This window comes from Armigeres subalbatus, unplaced genomic scaffold (assembly GCF_024139115.2).
Source record: "Armigeres subalbatus isolate Guangzhou_Male unplaced genomic scaffold, GZ_Asu_2 Contig1961, whole genome shotgun sequence".
NCBI lineage: Eukaryota > Metazoa > Arthropoda > Insecta > Diptera > Culicidae > Armigeres > Armigeres subalbatus.
Window position 1 is genome coordinate 1 of NW_026942794.1, and position 20,473 is coordinate 20,473.

Here is a 20,473-nt window from a genome sequence, read left to right on the forward strand (position 1 = left end):
TATTCCAAATAAAAAAACAAGGCGAGGCGCATACGGTCAACCTACAGCGGGAGTGTGATATATTTGATACAACCTACAACGGTCTATTGGCGGAATTGAGAAGAGTACCTGAGAGGAGAGAACGGACGAATGACTGAGAGTGAGAAAAATTACGTAATCGATGGGTTGTGATTTGGGTGGTAGAGATTAGCAAGAAAGAAAAGAAAGAAAAATAGTTATGTTTGTCTGACTGAACAGCTAGGAGGTTGCCAGCTAGTAGTAAGTGTATTTTGTGTGAATTATTGTTTGATTGTGAAAATTGTAATAAATGTGATTTTAGGCGTCTGATGATGGCTGAAGCGTAGTAAGCCGAAACGCGTAACGCTAAATTGCTGTTTTGATTTAATTGTCACCGAAAAAAGCCAATTAAAACAACAAATAAGTTTCCACGGTGATTAAACCCCAGTCAGTTTAATCCACGCACGAAAGTTCAAATGTACTACTCTATTGTGAGACGTATTGTGCATAGATACAGATAAGGCAGATGATGTCCAGCCTTACAGCTGGATATCGGGTGGGCTTGGCTTCTATGCCAGGTGAGTTTCGCCATGTCTACACTCTAATCACATACCTGCGCAGGTTTTCTTCTTCTTCAACTTGCTGGATTTTCCCGGAGCGATGGCGTCGAACCTGTTCGTGGCGATGCGATGGCTGCGAAGCGGCAGCCCTTAGTTTGTACCATTAAAAGTGAATATTTGATCCATAAAGAAATACAAAATGATCCATGAAAATATGTTTTTTGATCCATAGATTGAAAATGAAAATCCATAAAAAAGGGTCGATGATCCATAAGGCAGTGTAAAACGATCCATGGTTCATGCAAAATATAGCAATAAAATGAGGTTTTTCTGTGGGTCAAATTTTGAAAAAATATCGGCATATTTAACCAAAATACCCATAAGAAAATCCCAGATGATCCATAAAGTACTTGCTTCTGCGCAATAAATTTAATGATAATGTTCCAGTAAAACCGAAAAAATTACTTTTATGTATATTGGAATGATCCATAGATTTGCAAGGTATTTTCCACACTTCAACAAGAATGTAACATAAAAATAAAGCAAATGTTCCATGATATAAGTCAAAACGCATACTTAAATTGTTTTTCTGTTCCATGGAAAATATAGAAATGAGCAATAAAATTGCATAGTGATGAGCCATGAAATAGTATTGTTCGATCGTTAAAACCAATACAGGGTTACACTACAAATCCTAATAACGGCAGCAATGAATCATCGCAATTGATGGACCCCTCAAAAATATGTTCGGTAATAGATACAAAGTGTCCCTAAAAACATACGAATGATCCATAAGATATGAAGTCCGATCCATAAACAATATTGGTATGAACCATGAAGTAATGCGTATTTTCCATCAAAGTGAATTCGTTTTCCATACAAATTTGCAACTTAAAAATGTCTTACATGATCTGGTAAAACTGTTCAGAAAGTGCAAACTTAAATAAAATGGTCACCCTTAGTCTTGTTTACGTATGAATGACGCTTTCAAACTTTCGAGCCTATTAAACAAGAATGAGAGTGCCAGAATGAATGTACTGGTGTATAAGAACTTGACGTTTATGGGAATTTTCGGATGTTCAAAATACAAGAAGCTTAGATTTCATGATTTTTTTACACGTTTTATTATAAATCTAGAAGTTTCTCGTCGATAATCTGACAATTACAAAATTAGTATTTTTATCTAAATTTGGTATTTTGTTGAAAATATTTTACGTTGACGTAGCTTCCATGACAGATCGTAAAAAAAATGTTTTTTAACAGTTCTATGGAATAGATTTTATTTGTTGATAAATGATTAACAAATAGTGTCCTTGAAAAGTTATTTAATGTTAATATTCGTATAATAAAAAGCGAGGGTCATATGATAATATAGGTGAATTGATCCAACCGAACCTTTGTGGTGCATATAATAATAATTGATTTTGAACTTAATCAATCTGGTTTAAACGCGTTATTGATAAAGGATACCAAAAAATGCTCCCATATTATTTATGCACTGGCACAATAAACTATAGATTTAACGAAAATTGTATTTAGAGCTTGTTCTTGACGCTATAAGACATAATAAGCAACGAATACATTGATGTTCAAACGCTAAGATCGCATTACAATTACCTCAAATATTCAAATCAACCGAATCTAAAAGATTTGTTAACATAATGCGTATACTTTGGTCATAGCTTAACTCTCGTGCTTCACCAGTCAGATTACTGACCTCGGCTGACCTGAACATCATGTGTGGCAACTCTTTAAGCGGCAGGGGAACTATGCCATTAGCGCGCAAGAGTTGTTAGACCACTGAGTCTGGCGCCAATTGTGAATGACGAGGTACCATAATGGTAGTGTTACAGCGAGCTAGACCTTATTGTAAGCATTGGGACAATCTGATAGAAAGTCGCTTTGAATATTTAAAAATAATAATTAGCGATTATTTTATAGTTCATCGTCTTTTAATGTTTACTGTGCTTATTTTGCCTTATTTTCAGTAGTTACTATATTGTCAATATGTTGAAGATAACATTACGGGCAATATTTCGTATATCTTATATCACATTTTACCTTTTGAATTCGTCAATGAATATATACATTTTCTTTTAAATTGTTCTACTTTTTTTGTTTTTTTATAAAATTTAAATAATATATCACAGAAAGATTTCAATAATTATAATGTGAAGTTAACGAAAAAGGTTTGATCGTTTTTGTATTTTGTTTTCGGTATTGGGCTATATTGATAGATATAGAGTATTTGGTATTCAATCTCAAATGCATTAGTTCCAGTGATAGTTGGTTGTTAGATGAATTGTTTCATCAAAGAATGTGAATGTGTAATTATTTAACTCTATATAAAAACCCTAAGTAATTCTGCCTTTCTCGTAATTAGTCAACATTCCAACCACAGAACGCACCTAAAACGAAAGATTATTATTTGCCTCAAAAGGAAAGGTTGAACAAAAACATTTAAACTGAAATTGTAGGCATCTAAAAATGGTTTCAACCCACAGCATAATAAACTATGTTTCCAAACAGGTTGGTGGTTCTGACTATTTGAGTATTTTACATTTCGTATAAAATAAGACAACATTCATCCTTAGTAGTGGATGATGTAGTGGATGTACTGGATTTTGTGTTGTTTAAAGTTATATATTCATTCATATTGTAAGCGTTCAAATGTTAGTTGCATTCATAGTTTTGAATAAAACTGCTAGAAAATATCTATTTATTATTAAACCTTTTAAATAATGTTTTTCCGTTTTCACGTAATATCTGTTGAATTTTTGATGTTTTGGTTTTCGAAAATACTGTCTTGTTCATGTACAAACTCATAAGAATTTTTTTTTTGTGGCTATCCCGCTACAATAATTATCTACTTGCGGTTTGATCATTCTATTTTTGTTACGTATGACTACGTCTTTATTGATTCTGTCTGATATAAAAAAAATGGAAAAATTGAACCGTCACTGATCGTGCAAATGTTTGCAATTTTAATACGTTATGATGTATACCCAATCGTGTATGTTTTGTTGTTGAGTGCATTTTTAAAATTGACGGGTTCTACTCATCTACGTAATAATACGTCTACAGTTCGTACAGCAGGTCAAAAGGCTGATTCAAGAACTTACACATCTACTGTTTGAAACTTTTTTAAATGAGAAAAAAAGTACGTGAACAAGAGAAAGTCAAAGTTTAGTTAGTTTAGTTTTAGTTTAGTTTTTAGTTTGGTTTTAGTTTGGTTTAGTTTTGGTTTGGTTTTGGTTTAGTTTAATTTTAGTTTGGTTTTAGTTTGGTTTAGTTTTAGTTTTTGGTTTTTGGTTTAGTTTTTTTTTGGTTTGGTTTTGGTTTTTGTTTTGATTTGGTTTTGGTTTGGTTTTGGTTTGGTTTTGGTTTGGTTTTGGTTTGGTTTTGGTTTGGTTTTGGTTTGGTCTAGGTTTTAGTTTGGTTTTCGTTTGGTTTTGTTTTGGTTTAGGTTTTGGTTTGGTTTTGGATTGGTTTTGGTTTGGTTTTTGTTTGGTTTTGGTTTTGGTTTGGTTTTGGTTTGGTTTTGGTTTGGTTTTGGTTTGGTTTTGGGTTGGTTTTGGTTTGGTTTTGGTTTGGTTTTGGTTTGGTTTTGGTTTGGTTTTGGTTTGGTTTTGCTTTGGTTTTGCTTTGGTTTTGGTTTGGTTTTGGTTTGGTTTTGGTTTGGGTTTGGTTTGGGTTTGGTTTGGGTTTGGTTTTGGATTGGTTTTGGATTGGTTTTGGATTGGGTTTGGATTTGGTTTGGTTTTGGATTGGTTTTGGATTGGTTTTGGTTTGGATTTGGTTGGGTTTGGTTTGGTTTAGTTTGGTTTGGTTTTAGTTTGGTTTTGGTTTGGTTTGGTTTAGTTTGGTTTTAGTTTGGTTTTTGGTTTGGTTTTGGTTTAGTTTTAGTTTAGTTTTGGTTTGGTTTTGGTTTGGTTTTGGTTTGGTTTTTGGTTTAGTTTAGTTTGGTTTTGGTTTGGTTTTAGTTTAGTTTAGTTCAGAATGAACGATGTTTTTCAAATACGAATATAGGAGCGAAATATGGACATAGGACTGTTATTTATTGAAATATCAAATGTAGTTAACAATGACAATTAATAAAATTTTGTCTAGAGACTTTTATTACCAGCTGACGTTCGGCTACTGCTTCACTGATATTAGTCTCTACACAGTGCTTTCGTGATAAATTTTGGCCGTCCACATGGCTTCTTCGAAGATAATATTTCGGTGTTAGCTTCAGCCCGGAGAGTATAGCATTTCCTTTTAACAGCAACGACCAGTATATGGGCGCACCCATTAGTTTTAAAGAAGTTTTTACACGTGCAGATCCATGCCGTGAATCTACTCCCTGTAACCTCCACACGGGCAACTTTACCCAGCTCCTCCATGTAGGCATCAAGGGAAGTATATTCAGGGTTCTCAAAATTTTCGATGTCCAGCTGTGTCACTTCGTTAACTCCCCTTCCCGGGAGATAAACGAATACTCTGCCTTGATGGTTTTGGATTACTGTTCGCAACTTTTTGGCTGTCTTAAGGTATTCGAAAGCTTTCCTTTCATCGGCGAGCTACTTGCCTCTCCGATACCACTAAACGATCTGGGTCGCTGTACGCTTCTGTAATACGCATTATTTGCTCTTTAAATGCCGAGAAAGGCTCTTTATGGCGCTTCAAATAATTGTACTTAATCGATTTGTTGATCGCTTCCACACCATTATTGGTAGCGGGCACTCCTGGCAGAGCCGCTTCGTACCATTCCGAATACTTTTCATTGTGAGCGTACTTATCGAAAAACGCTGTGAACGATTCGTAAATACTATACTTCGCTATAAATAGCTCCAATGCGGCACCAAAATGTCTTTTGGTTGGTGCTATTTGCAATAGCGCCACTTCCCGCTTCAGCTGCTCCTGAACCTCTATAGGCATCTCAGGGTGCTTTTTGAAGTGTTTGATTATATTTTCCTTGACATGAAAATAACAGTTAAGTAGCACGACAGCTTGTCCGAAGACGCAACGCGCCGCGTTCTTTAGCGCCAGTTCCCCGTCACTAAGGAAATTAGCAACTCTGACATCTCCACCTTGATTTACAGCCGCGGAAACAAGGGTCTGGAAAACGAACGTATAATCGATTTGCTCCTGATTGGTGATGCAAGCAAATGCAACAGGGTGCGCTTTTCTCATTTGATCGATTATGCAGATTACAAGAAGTGGATACCCCTGCATAGTGATTTTAAATGTGCAATCAGCAGCGATCGTTGTAAAACGACAGAGGTATGAGAGCATACGTTTCGAAGAAATTATGATCCGAAATTTTCTGTTATCGTGGTCGACGTCTTTTCCGATTATGAAAGCCTCGCGAGCATCATCTGGTACAGCACATCTAGATGACAGCCAAGTTTCCAGCTCACCTAGAAATGGTCAATTGTAAAAATACACAATGCATTAGAAAAAACGCAGGCGATTGAAATGAACAATTGTCCATATCCATATACTAGAAACCAAGTAATTCAGCTGTAAGACGCCCGAGTAATAAACGTGGCGAACGAGAATGGGGGGTGCTAGAAATTTTCCTCGGGGATTTATTCTTGCAGTCGAAGAAATTCCTACAAGAATATTTGTAGAAAATCCTGTAGAATACTTTCACAAACACCGAAGAATGTCCCGGAGGAATTTTTGTAACAACAACCGGAGGAATCCGGAGAATTCTCTTGGTTAAACTTGAAAAGTTTTCGTATTAAACCGCAGAAGAATCTCCAAAGATTTCTAAAGGAACTCAAGGGTTGCTGGGGAGCTCCCGGAGAAATCTTCAAGAGATCATATAGATGATTTTAATGTATATGTATATATATATATATTTACCAAAAGACATCGTTCCAGTGCCGAACAGTTTTCTCTTGAAGATTTCACTGCGTAGTTCAGCGAGCCTTTGTCAAAGTTGCCATTGTTCGCTTGAAGCTGTAGTTTAATATGCATCGACGGTATACCCGATCCTACTAGTTTATCAATCAGTTGTTTATCTCCGGTTGCTAACTTGGACCGTGCCAAGTTTTCGGCTGGGGCTTCATGGCAGCTATGTTGTCCTTTAGCACTGACTGACACGTCTCCTGTAGTGTTGGGTATAAAGGCCAATAGTTGTCGCGTACATTGAGGCTTTGCACGTACTTTGATCCGGCTACAATTGTAGTATCGCATTCGACCCTTAGCCGGCGTGTTCTCGGATTTTAGTCGAAATCCTTGCTCCCAACTTCTGACGAAATCATCCAGGTCTTTCAACGGAAGCTCGCGAATAAACGACCAAGTACTCTTAGCTTTTGACGAAACTTCCAACTCAACAGTGCCCGGTCCGGTGTCCGCCTTTTAGCAGAAGGAAGGAAAAATAACATTCAGGTCATCATATAACCAGATAATTTTGAGAATCATGTTATTCCGGTCTAATAGGATGCATTTTTAACCGAGCTGTGAAATGCGCACGCTACAAAACAAGACCGTACTGAAGGTGGCCAAGTTTCGGGTTAGATTTTCCGTCTACTTCTCTGGACATAAAAGTATCAAATATCAAAAATTGTAACTTGGCTCATAACATAAGTCTCACAGTTCATAACTGAGGAATGGCTCATGTAAAATTAGCTGCGTGGCGGTGCAATTGTTCCTACCTTATACATACTATAAATTCCATAGACAAGCGGATACACAGTTGAGTAATTACGATTTAGTGTGCTTTTCCGTTTTTTCACACGCTACGTCGATTGCAATCGTGATATTATTCTCGTTTAGCTACACTAACTGACATTTCGTTTGGCTACACTCGTTTCGCTTGTGACAAAGGGGCAAAATGTGATGAGTAATAAATTATCCTCTTTGCAGAGAAAGAATTAATTCTCAAATTCAATTCTTCAAATAACAAATGATTTAAAGCTCAGCATTGGCAATGGCCAGTTCTTTTTCTAGTACACAATTGAGACAGCAGCATCCCACATTTGATTTTCTCTATGCAATAAGATTCGATGTGATATTTAGATAGTATTTATACTTAAGGGACCATCCACAAAGTATGTCACGCTCTAAGGGGGGAGGTGTTTCGAGAAGCGTGATGACCCGTACATTTTTAGTGAAATGATACAAAAAGCGTGACGAAGGAGAGGATGGAGTAGAAAAACTACCATTTTGCGCGACATATTTTATCAACTTTCCCTAATATTGCGATATGTTTATTATTGTTGGTAGTAAAAAGGATGCACTCATAACAAGGAGATGCAGTGTCAAAATTGGAACAGCGCGCTTGCTTTCAAATCAGTTGTTCCAGTCGAGCACAAGGTTCTTAAAGGTAGCAATATTGCGCCACTTGTATAATGCAGGCACTTTAGTTTGTAGGTAGATACTCCTGTTTCATAGCTTTACATGGAACTTCAAAACATTGTGTACACACCAAATTGGAAGAATATGTTTCAGCAAATTAGTTTGCTGGTAATTAACCAGTAATTTGGAACTTTGCTGATAATTTTGGAAATTTTTTCCGGTTTGCTGAAATTTAGTAAACCTTGCTAGATTGCTGTACATTCAGCATGTTCTACCGCTGTCACTGTCACTGCAGGCCTTGGTAAAAAAACATCACGTTTAAATTTTCTTAGACCGCGTTTCTAGTTTCGTTTTGCAAATTTTAAAATCGTAAAATCATTTTAAAAGTTATGTGCTGAATCGATCTGGAAGCTCATGAGGTCTTGCAGAGCCTGAAGTCCAACCGTTGCAAAGTGGATGTGAGGTGAAGCAGTGAAAAAGCTATTCGTAAGTTGAGCAATAAAAATAACAATTTGTCTTTTTTCAGCTTTCAAAAAATGGCGGGCATCATAAAATGTTTTAATTGTCATCAATCAATTGCATAAGGCTGCATATTGCATATGGTCGATGGCTTTCGAAGACAAGTCAAAATGCATGAGGTCATTGATACAAATGCATGAAAACTTTATCCTTGCACCAAACTGATCATTTGCAACAAATGTTTAATTGTATGTATATTAATAAATGTAAATCTTAGTTTCGTTTTATTTGTTATTGCTTTACTGCTTTGAATAAAAGCCATAAAAATCCTAAATATCCTTTGAAAATACGAAGAAAAATATTTTATAATAATCATGATAATAAATAAACAAAATGTAACCAGCTGGTTTACAGCAATTTTGAACATTTTGCTGAATTGATACAGCAAAGTGCTGTCAAATCATATTCCAGTCCGAAATGCGGAATTTTCAGCATAACAAGCTGATGATTCAGTAAACGACTGACAGATAGGACAGTAGTTCAGTTTGCTGAAAGTTTCGGTAATTTTATTTTACTGAAATGATTGCTGAGTTATTAGCTCGGCAAAATTCAGCAAAATGTTGCTGATTTCCGGCGAAAAAAAATTTGGTGTGTATGGATCGACGCTAATTGAACATGACCATACTAATCCAAAACAAGGCAGTTAGAGACTTATTTAAAAGTGACGAGATAAACTGATATATATTTTGTAATAGTAAATATGGCAGCTGAGAAAAGTAGATGTACCGCGCAGATTACTTTTACGTAACCTTTCGGAGGTATATTCAAATTTTAAGGAGCAGCATCCTGATGTAAAAATAGGCTTTTTATGTTTTGCAGCAGCCGTCGGAAGCATTACATTCAAACACCTAAAATATAATAATCGCTGACTTTTCAAAGAACTGTATAGATGCTGTACAGTATATAAGGATTTCATAAGGGCCAAACGCTCAATGCACAATCCATCTCTTTGCTATGGGGTCGTACACATATTACGTAAGAATTTTGTGGGGGGAGGGGGCTCTGTCAGTTTCTTACGCACCATAAAAATAAAAAATCATTTGTACGAAAGCGGTGGTATGGTGAGTCAAAAAACCCAGAAAAAGTGCTTGCGTAATAAGTGTACGGCTCCTGTAAATCAAGTGCAAGAATTAAATTTTATAAGCTTTATAGCAATCGCGGAGTTTGCTTATTAGTTATTTTGCTTATTTTTTGCTTATTTTAACAATTGACGAATTTATCGCAAATTGTTAAAAACCTAAGTTACCTGGCCTATACTGCCGTTATACGCATAACTGCCCCATATACATAGGAAATCCCAGCAAACATGGGACAAATATGCGTATGATGGTAGTATAAAATATGCGTATGTTGGTAGTATAAAAGATACATGTTTTCAGATCAGGCAGTCAATACCAAAATGAAATGAACCGGCGCCAGCGAAAGTGGTACATAAACCATTTTTGTCGATTTTGTGTTTTTTACACTAACTGTTTCTGTGTGCAAAGGTCTAGTGAGGGAATAACGAAGAGATATGCACTTTTGAATTTCTGGTATATATCACAATAGCAATTTCGTTGCCAGAAAAAGTGGTACATGTGCAGTTCTATCCACTAAAATCAGACTACTGAAAAGAAATTTTGACAAATGGATGTTTCCGCCATAGATTTTGACCCTATTTTGAACTTCAAGATGGTTTACTGCCGTTTAAAATAATTTGATAAATTTACATGTACCACTTTTACTGGCAACGATTTTCGGTTTCTGTTGCATTTTGTTCCCATTAATAGTGGTACATGTGTATTTTGTTCTAACAAACTTGAAATTTGTGAAGAAACTTCGCATATTTCTCATCACTACCTTTCGGCACATCAGTCACGACACGTTGGTACGGTTGAGCTGCAGAAAATTGCTAATTTGAGTTTTATTTTCGAGGTTTTTGGAGAAATGCGTCTCCTGTAAAATTTACTCAATGTAACATGAACCACTTTCGCTGGCACCGGTTCAAATGATGCAAAGGACGCCAAAAATTAAGCAAAATCATGTTTGCCTTTTACGTAAAGCCTATATGATCGCTCCAAGAACAACCTTTTTATAGAAGGCCCGGAGACCCATAGTGTTATATACCGATCGACTCAGTTCGACGAATTGCGGTGATGTCTGTGTGTGTGTGCGCGCACCCTTGTACCAAAATGTATCAAAAGTGTTACTCATTTTTCGGGAACTTATCCTCAGCCGACGCATTCGACGCAGACTTCTGTTCCATTGTTTCCTATTGAAAATTGGCCAGATTGGACTATGGGCTCGGAAGTTATGGCCAAAATACCTTTTTTTTTTAATAGAAAAATTGAGTAAAAAATTGTAATTTTTCAGGCACTTATCTCCAACCGATTTACTCGCAACAAGTTGCATCCTGTTCCATTTTTTTTTTATTGAAAATTGGCTAGATCGAACCTTGGGCACGGAAGTTATGGACAAAATGTAATATTTTATTTGCACGCGAAAGGCACCATCACCGCTAGGTGGATTAAACAGGGTTTTACAATTATGCTTTGCTTGTTTTGGAGGAGTTCAAAGGTGTTATCGTATCATATAAATATATGCTTTATCGATCTAAACTTTTTTCCTGTACAAATACTACAACTTTTCTGGACGATAGAGATTGTTTAAATTCTATTCTTTCTCAGTCGATACTCTATGCAAAGTGAAGTCATAATATATGCAATATATTCAACCCAAGTGAATGAAACCCAGTCACATTGCAAAATATTTAAGAACAAAGTTTAAAGTAAAATGCAAAAGAATTACTCACCTCCAACTTACACGAAACGCTTGAGGAAGCCTCGACAAGAGGCAAACCAAGGAAGTCCGCTCCTGCTCCTGCTCTTGCACTTTGTAGCGTAGTTGGCATATTAGGAATAGCATTTTTCGGCGGTGTAACGACGGATTCATTGCCATGCTCTTCAGAGCTCGCTGTTCTATCATTGATTTGAGGAATCGAAGACCTTCCTTTGATGTTGATGGGCTTGCCCTAAAATAATTGCAATATGTAATTAAGCATACGCTATGAATGTGATAAAGGCGATAACATTAAAATTCATAGCAATCACATGTTTTTTTTACGAACACCTGGGGCCACTTATAGGTCCGAATATTTACTTTGACATAAAATCAATCATGAGTCAGCTGAGTGATGAAACGAAAATGGCAATGATGCTCTCTAAGAGCATCATTCCCGGGCGGGAGCATCTTAAGATGCGTCATGACCACCAGCGCTCTTATTATAATTTCGTCAATCCTTTTCGCATTGGTGACTATTCGGCTCTCAAATTGGTTGCTGCTGTATTCCGTACCGGTGACGTTTGACAGTTTATCAAATTAGCAGCGCTGTTCACGCGCTACCAAATTTGGTCACCTGTCAGTTGCGCTACTTTTATAGCAGCGCGTTTAGTAGCGACCGATATAGTGTCAAGTAATGATTCTGGGAGCATCATTAATGGGCGCGAGTATTTTGATCACCTGCGTAGCGCTGTTATTTTAGTTAATCACTCTTTTTCGTATCGGTCATTGTTTAGTAGCGACTGGTAAAGTGCCAAGTAATGATACTGCGCTGCCAAACGACTAATACTCGCGCCCGTTAATCTTGCTCTACGAGCAATGGATATACTATCGAGCTCGTCACCTCCGGATTGGCAATCCTACGCATTGGCTTCCAAGGCTAACTGGAGACCAAATATAATATGGCAGGCTTTACCCAAAATCAAATCAACCACATCTACGTCAGTCGAGAATGGAAACGGAATCTTATTGATGTACGGAATAAACGTAGTGCCGATATCGAGTCGGATCATCACCTCCTCATTGGCGAAATACGCCTTTGCATTGCGCGGATTCGCCGCCAGGAGGAGAGAGTCGGACGACGGTTCAACACACGCCGACTGGGAGATGCCACGGTGAAAAGATCCTTCGTTGAAGAACTGGAGATCCGTGCAACAGATATTCCGGAAGGTGGCAGCGTGGAAGACCAATGGACCGCCATCAAGAACGCCTTCATCGCCACCAGCGAAAATAATAATCAGGGCGAAATGCGCGCTCAGAGAAAACAATGGATCACTGACGCGACCTAGAGAGCGGTGGGTAGAAAATCTGCCACTGCCAATTATTCATTGTGTATTTTCTTTTAGACCTCACATACAAAATTGCTGAATTTTTGAAACATTTATTTTTAAAGAGCTATTTTACCCCACTAGAGAACATTTTCTCCCTAAGTACCATCGGGCGGGGTTTCTATTGACAAATCGGGGGCTAATTAGGACATTTTGAAACAAGAATTATAACGTAAGCTACTCTCATATTGCCAGTTTTTTTTTTAAATCAAAAATCCAAAGTAGCCCCCTGAGTCAAAAGAAGCCCCGCACGACGGTAAACGATTTTATAATCATGATAAACACTTGATATAAAGTTCTAATAGAGTAGAAAGCATGCAAAATTTGAACAAAATCGGTCAGTTCCAAATTTAGTGGAAATCAATCAACCGGTTCAGAAGTTACCTGAATTGATCAACAACTAAACAATACTTATCCCCCATACTCTCTCCCATTTCCAATGATCCTTCCATCCTCACTATAATCGTAGCCACAGGATCGAGAATATGTGTTTTATATTTGGTTAAAATCGGTCAACAGGTTCAGAAGTTACAGTAAGTTGATGTAAGTTGATCGATAACTAAACAATGAATCACCTGCTTTGAACGTGCTTACAACGGCACACTAGAAGTTAACTTTTGGATATCAGTATAGCGAAAGGCATCTAATGTTTACGAAAATAAGAACCTTAATCGAAAAAATATTTGGTAGGCGTAGTAGCGGACACCTTCCTACATAACTGGTGCCAAATAGTTTTTCGTGAAAAGTTCCTACTGTTGAGAAAAACAACGTTAGATTTCGCCATACAAACTTCAGGTGGTTAACTCATGCTGGCTATTTTCACATATACGTTAGCGCCTGCTGGTGGCAGCGACGGGTAGGAAACCAGCCACTGTATGTGATTCATTCCCCTCCCCCACACCTTGGCCCTTGTTTCAATGACTCTCCCATCCCCACAATTAATATCTGCTTGAAAACAGAATATGTGTTCCGAATTTGGTGGGAATCGGTCAAGGAGTTGACTCTCCCCCATTCCAAAGATCACCCCGCCACTTCTATCATCGTCTCCTTAAGGTACATAAAGAATGTGTGTTCCAAACTAAGTTGATCAGTAACTTATCAACAACCCTCCCCCCGAAGCCCCCCTCCTTTACCAATGACTCTTCTGTCCCCACTATTAGTTCAGTACCAAATTTTCAAAACGACTTATCTGCTTTTGTAAACAAAGATTCAGACGTCGATTTGACGAATCTGATACCACTCCCACGCAAATCAACACCATCAACACGTAGGTGAAGCCTTCAGCTACCTGTTGATGGTGTTGGTTTGCGTCGGAGTGCTATCAGATTCGTAAAATCGACGTTTGAATCTTTGTTTACAAAAGCAGATAAGTCGTTTTGAAAATTTGGTACTGAGTTTATATGCAGTGCAGGTGTTTATCAACAGATGCCTGCGGTACATAATTCGAGCCTGGATCGTCGTTGTCACCAGAGGTCGATAGCAACTGAAATTCGGGATCGGTTTTCTGGGCTGGGTCGGTCACACCTTACGTAAGGGTGAAAACGAAATCCGTAAACAAGTATTAGACTGGAACCCAGCTGGACATCGCAGCAGAAGCAGACCCAGGGGCTCATGGCGGCACAGTCTCAATAAAGAAATTAAACAAGTCGACCGAAATCTAACCTGGCAACAGGTTAAAGCAATAGCTAGACATCACTCAGGATGGAGATCTTTCAAGTCGGCCCCTTTGCACCACTGGGGGTGTACAGGACGCATAAGTAAGTAAGTAAAGCATTTAGCAACGTGGTTCAGAATGTTTAATTATTTTACTACAATTTCTAACAAAACCATGAAACATGAATAATTTTAATTCAATTTGTGCACATCATGACAACACAATGAAGGGGCGTTCCGTCCTCGACAGTGAAAAAGCTATTACGTGATCTATGAGCCTAGGTTAATGTTCAAATAGTTAGCAGTGAATCAGAGAGGATTATTTTATTTATCACAATTGTTATTTCAGAATTATTGTATCGTTGTAACGTACCACTCAAGTTTAAAAAATAATCTTCTTGCAAGTAGTTGCATAAATATTTTTACCTTTCTCGTATATTATATTATTACCGAAAGGCTATATGTTCGCTCCCAAAATTGGTTAAGTACCAATACCAAAAGTTCGATGAGCAGTGTGGGCAAAAGTCTAGCTCATTTGTTTATACTTACCCTTAATCGAATTACTCGCAACAAAAGTGCAATCCTGTCCCATCATTTCCCATTGAAAACTGGGCTGTTCGGACTATGTGTTGTGGACAAAATACTATTTTTGTAATGCACGAGAGAGGAACCATTTTCGTTAGGTGGAATAATCAAGGTTTTATTTTAGGGTTGTTTTGTTCGAAGATGTTTGTCAATTTTCTAATAAAATGGAGCGTGAAATGCCTACGCTACGCGTAATATATTACAATGTGGAATGACTTCCGGAGGATAAGAAAAACTCAAAGGTGCAGCCCAATCGGGTTGTACGCAAAGGTGACAATAGAACTACGTGGCAGTTTTCGTGATTGTCTGCTGAGATTGAGTGAGCATTACGAGCCCTGGTGATTTATATAATTTTGGACCAAAATTTGAAAAGGATGATAAAAATAAAATTTTCAAATAATCGATGATGAACAATACTCTCAAGCGATCACATATCCAAATTATCAATTGATAAAAACTCGCTAGAGAGTAAAAGTCGTTCGATAATTGTATCTCGATTCGAAGCTTTGCATTGGTAAATGCTACTTTTGAACTTATTTTCCTAATGCTAGAAGATCACTTAGTTGAAAAGCAGGCCAAGTTGCAGTTGGAATGTAGTGCCATGTAAGAAGAAGCTTGCGATGCACTTACGAGATTGACTGATTCACCAAAACCGATTGCTAAACTGTTAGCAAGTGTTCAGTGTAGTAAATAATCATACATAAATATTGTAACACACTGGAGTCAGCTTTTACGCGGAGGATATGGGCCGCGTAAACTAAAACAATGTAATAAACCGCATAAATTCCAAAATATGTCTAAATGAACCGCGTTTATCCCGAAATTCTAGTGAAAAAAATGCGTAAAAAGCGATTCGTGTAAAAATAAACCGCGTAAAAAACGACTTCAGTGTACATCGGGAATAAAGCGTTGACTCTTCCTTGATCGAATGGTCCAAGAAAATTGAAAATCTATCGAGAAACGGCTGAGATATTAACGATCAAAGTCTATCATATTTTCGTGACGTTTTTCGATTTTTTGCAATCGTAAAGTGTACCCCAATATAGAAAAGACAGACGTAGTTCTACGTCAAAAAAATCAACAACGAAACTCACCTTAGGTTGCCAGAAACTGCCTTCGAGCTTGGAGTGCATGGATGGGAATTCGTATTCGGATGTTGTCCTGAATTCGGTTTTGCTGGTCTGGACCTGGTCCGTCTTAGTTCTCGCTTTCCCGCGGATGGGCTTCATCTTTATAGAGCTGGACACTGGATGGCCGGAAGAAGATGGCTGAGATATTGTCACACTGCTGTTCTCACAACCTCCAACGACCCGTTTCTTGCTGTCCTCGGTTTTACGACGAACGGTTTGCACCCGAATTGCCGATGGTGTAACGAAACTTTCTGACTCGTTAGTAGCAGTTTTCAACTTTGTTGGACTGGACACCATATGGCCGACGGAACAGAACTGGGATGTTGTTTTATTGTATTCATGTTTGATATCCTCACGACCTCCAATAAGATGTTCTGCGTTATTCTCGTTCCATTTGCCAACTGATTGCTGACGCTTATGAATTTTCGTTGGAATGCTGGGCACCATGTGCGATTTTTTGGCCGTGAATAACTGAGATGTCGGACTTTTTCCGTTTTCGTCATCCTCGCGGCCTACGTCAACAGTTGTTCCGCGAACGGATTGCCGCCGCGAGCGAATTCCCGTTGGAATGCTGGGCACCATGTGACCGTCTGTAGATAGCAGAGTTTTCGCGCTATTGCCGTTTTCGTCGTCCTCGCGGCCTACGTCGACAGTTGTTCCGCGAACGGATTGCCGCCGCGAGCGAATTCCCGTTGGAATGCTGGGCACCGTGTGACCGGCCGTGGATAGCAGAGTTGTCGCACTTTTGCCGTTTTTGTCGCCCTCGCGGCCGACGTCACAGGTTTTTCCGCGGACGGATTGCCGCCGCGAACAAATTCCCGTTGGAATGCTGGGCACCGTGTGACGGGCCGTAGATAACAGAGTTGTCGCACTTTTGTCGTTTTTGTCGCCCTCGCTGCCGTCGTCACAGGGTTTTCCGCGGACGGATTTCCGCCGCGAACAAATTCCCTTTGGATTGTTTGGCACTGTGCGACCGTCCGTGGATGGCTGTGGAGTCGCACTGCTATCGTTTTCGTCGGCCTCGCGGCCTACGCCGTCGACCTGTTTGGTGTTATTGGTGGTCTTTGCATCAACGGATTGCCGCCGCGAGCGAATTCCCGTTGGAATGCTGGGCACCATGTGACCGTCCGTAGATAGCAGAGTTTTCGCGCTATTGCCGTTTTCGTCGTCCTCGCGGCCTACGTCGACAGTTGTTCCGCGAACGGATTGCCGCCGCGAGCGAATTCCCGTTGGAATGCTGGGCACCATGTGACCGTCCGTAGATAGCAGAGTTTTCGCGCTTTTGCCGTTTTCGTCGTCCTCGCGGCCTACGTCGACAGTTGTTCCTCGAACGGATTGCCGCCGCGAGCGAATTTCCGTTGGAATGCTCGGCACCGTGTGACCGGCCATAGATAACAGAGTTGTCGCACTTTTGTCGTTTTTGTCGCCCTCGCGGCCGCCGTCACAGGGGTTTTCCGCGGACGGATTTCCGCCGCGAACAAATTCCCTTTGGATTGTTTGGCACTGTGCGACCGTCCGTGGATGGCTGTGGAGTCGCACTGCTATCGTTTTCGTCGGCCTCGCGGCCTACGTCGTCGACCTGTTTGGTGCTATTGGCAGTCTTTGCACGGACAGATTGCCGCCGCGAGCGAATTCCCGTTGGAATGCTGGGCACCATGTGACCGTCCGTAGATACCAGAGTTTTCGCGCTTTTGCCGTTTTCGTCGTCCTCGCGGCCTACGTCGACAGTTGTTCCTCGAACGGATTGCCGCCGCGAGCGAATTTCCGTTGGAATGCTCGGCACCGTGTGACCGGCCATAGATAACAGAGTTGTCGCACTTTTGTCGTTTTTGTCGCCCTCGCGGCCGTCGTCACAGGGTTTTCCGCGGACGGATTTCCGCCGCGAACAAATTCCCTTTGGATTGTTTGGCACTGTGCGACCGTCCGTGGATGGCTGTGGAGTCGCACTGCTATCGTTTTCGTCGGCCTCGCGGCCTACGTCGTCGACCTGTTTGGTGCTATTGGCAGTCTTTGCACGGACAGATTGCCGCCGCGAGCGAATTCCCGTTGGAATGCTGGGCACCATGTGACCGTCCGTAGATACCAGAGTTTTCGCGCTTTTGCCGTTTTCGTCGTCCTCGCGGCCTACGTCGACAGTTGTTCCTCGAACGGATTGCCGCCGCGAGCGAATTTCCGTTGGAATGCTCGGCACCGTGTGACCGGCCGTAGATAACAGAGTTGGCGCACTTTTGTCGTTTTGTCGCCCTCGCGGCCGTCGTCACTGGGGTTTTCCGCGGACGGATTTCTGCCGCGAACAAATTCCTTTGATTGTTTGGCACTGTGCGACCGTCCGTGGATGGCTGTGGAGTCGCACTGTTATCGTTTTCGTCGGCCTCGCGGCCTACGTCGTCGACCTGTTTGGTGCTATTGGCGGTCTTTGCGCGGACAGATTGCCGCCGCGAGCGAATTCCCGTTGGAATGCTGGGCACCATGTGACCGTCCGTAGATACCAGAGTTTTCGCGCTTTTGCCGTTTTCGTCGTCCTCGCGGCCTACGTCGACAGTTGTTCCTCGAACGGATTGCCGCCGCGAGCGAATTTCCGTTGGAATGCTCGGCACCGTGTGACCGGCCGTAGATAACAGAGTTGGCGCACTTTTGTCGCCCTCGCGACCGACGTCACAGGTTTTTCCGCGGACGGATTGCCGCCGCGAACAAATTCCCTTTGGCACTGTGTGACCGTCCGTAGATAGCTGTGGAATCGCACTGTTATCGTTTTCGTCGGCCTCGCGGCCCACGTCGTCGACCTGTTTGGTGCTATTGGCGGTTTTTGCACGAACAGATTGCCGCCGCGAGCGAATTTCCGTTGGTGTTTTCTGTAAACGGAAAAGTAATTAACAAAAAACCAAATGGTGAACAATTGCTCAGAATGACAAAGCATTTAATCATGAGGAAAAAAAACATTTTTGGCTTGGCACGTATACTAAGTAAGTATATTAAAACGCTATGGGATCACTCTCACAGAAAATTCTCACAAACATGAATGCACAGTTCCTCGTTTTACCTAGACAGCCATAATAAAACATACAAAAAATAAAAATACATTTTATTGTAACAACACCATTAAAAACAAAACAAAAATACTAGTGTAGAAGCAATCGTAGGAATATATAAGAAAGTGTTCTTATCAACTGTTTTACTGAATTGTGAATGATGTTTTCGCATTAGGGTGGATAGGTATCATAACAATACAAAATTTGAGATATTTCCAAGCTCTTTTTCGTACACACTCAGTTTTTAATTCTGCAGCTCGGCAAAAATCCGCACAACCGTCTGCCCAGCAAAATAAAAACTGATATCCCGGCAAATATGACGTTTGTTAGCTGATTTTTGGCATGTCTGCTGGGGCACGGCTGTGCAAAACTCGGTTAAAGTTTAATATTTTGCTGAGATCCCGGTAAAATAATTTAGTGTGTAGAACAGTACAGTGTATGGAAAATATATTGTTGACAAAACCGACCAAAATTATTACAGTACAATGGTTTGATTTCATTCCTCACCGACCAGCCAAAAGATATTTTAGTTACTAGATAAAGATTGTTGCTTCTGTTCCCTTTGTTCTGCTGTCTGGAACATATTTGGGTACCAAGCTGTCAAATCGTATGGATTTTCCTTCTTTGACATTTAGCTCCCTATCCTCGCCAGCAAAAGATGTTCCGGACAGCGACGACAGCGACAATCTTTATCTAGTAACTAAAATAACTTTTGATCAGCCGTTCTTGTCAGCCTCTGTTAACTTTCGGTTTCAATATCCCAACACAAAATTTAAGGTCCAGGAGGGTAAAAGCATGTCTACCGGCGAATTTCAGCAGACAACAAACCCGTTTGATTTCACCATGTGCGCAGTAAAATCAGCTGTGGTCCTAGTGGAATGTTGTTACATGAACTGAATCAGTGGTGAATTTGTCTGGATGCATAGTTAATTTAACTGAAAATTTGTGGTAGTTTTAAAAACATGGCGTAGTCTACAAATTAGTAATTGTTACCATGGATTTTTTTGTGTACTTTAAATTGGGTAACTGGCCTTTTCATTGGACTGGGTGATTTTTTTACCCAAAAATGGGTAGAAGAATGAGAATAGCATGTATATGTGGTTTGCAGAATTTCGACGATACTAATTTAAAAAAATCTTTTATTTAAAATTTTTCTTTTCAAAACCTAGCTCAAAACTGCCCTCGCAAGGCAATGGCAAACATAGGGAGGAGCGCCATTTGGGCAGCACCCCCCATTCTCGTCCACAATGTTCACAACTCGACCGCCTTCCAACCATATGACTTGATTTTTCGTAGGGGGAACGGTCCAAAATGCACCCCTTATGTTTTTTCGATGTTTTCGCCCACATAAACAAAAATACCCCACCATTTATACGTATAGTTGCAAAATTTACAAACCCAGCTACATTTCACAATGATCTCCTATTCAAAACAATGAGGTTTTCATGCCTTTCTAACGCATTTAAAAAATGTTTTAAAAATAAGCCTGGGGCAATACGTCCGAATGATGGTGAACGCATGGTTGTTTGTATTTTCTTAATGGAATGAACTACAATCTTACGGGT

The 20,473-nt window shown here is 40.0% G+C and overlaps 1 protein-coding gene across 5 annotated transcripts; it reads right to left on the reverse strand.

The window, feature by feature from the left end:
* Positions 1 to 1,587: 1,587 nt before the first annotated feature.
* LOC134203556 (uncharacterized) lies at positions 1,588 to 17,287 on the reverse strand. 5 transcript variants are annotated; one of them, XM_062678403.1, is made up of 4 exons: positions 15,844 to 17,287; positions 11,158 to 11,376; positions 6,411 to 6,905; positions 5,742 to 5,959 (listed from the first exon to the last, which is right to left on the reverse strand). In XM_062678403.1, exons 1-4 carry the CDS (start codon positions 17,266 to 17,268, stop codon positions 5,894 to 5,896), a joined length of 2,205 nt encoding a protein of 734 aa, XP_062534387.1. In that variant the 5' UTR covers positions 17,269 to 17,287; the 3' UTR covers positions 5,742 to 5,893. The 5 variants fall into 5 exon arrangements, with proteins under 5 accessions (XP_062534390.1, XP_062534389.1, XP_062534387.1 ...); XM_062678406.1 differs by lacking the exons at positions 5,742 to 5,959; positions 6,411 to 6,905 and adding an exon at positions 1,588 to 2,965 and having other exon boundaries at positions 11,169 to 11,376; XM_062678405.1 differs by lacking the exons at positions 5,742 to 5,959; positions 6,411 to 6,905 and adding an exon at positions 1,589 to 2,965.
* Positions 17,288 to 20,473: the final 3,186 nt, after the last annotated feature.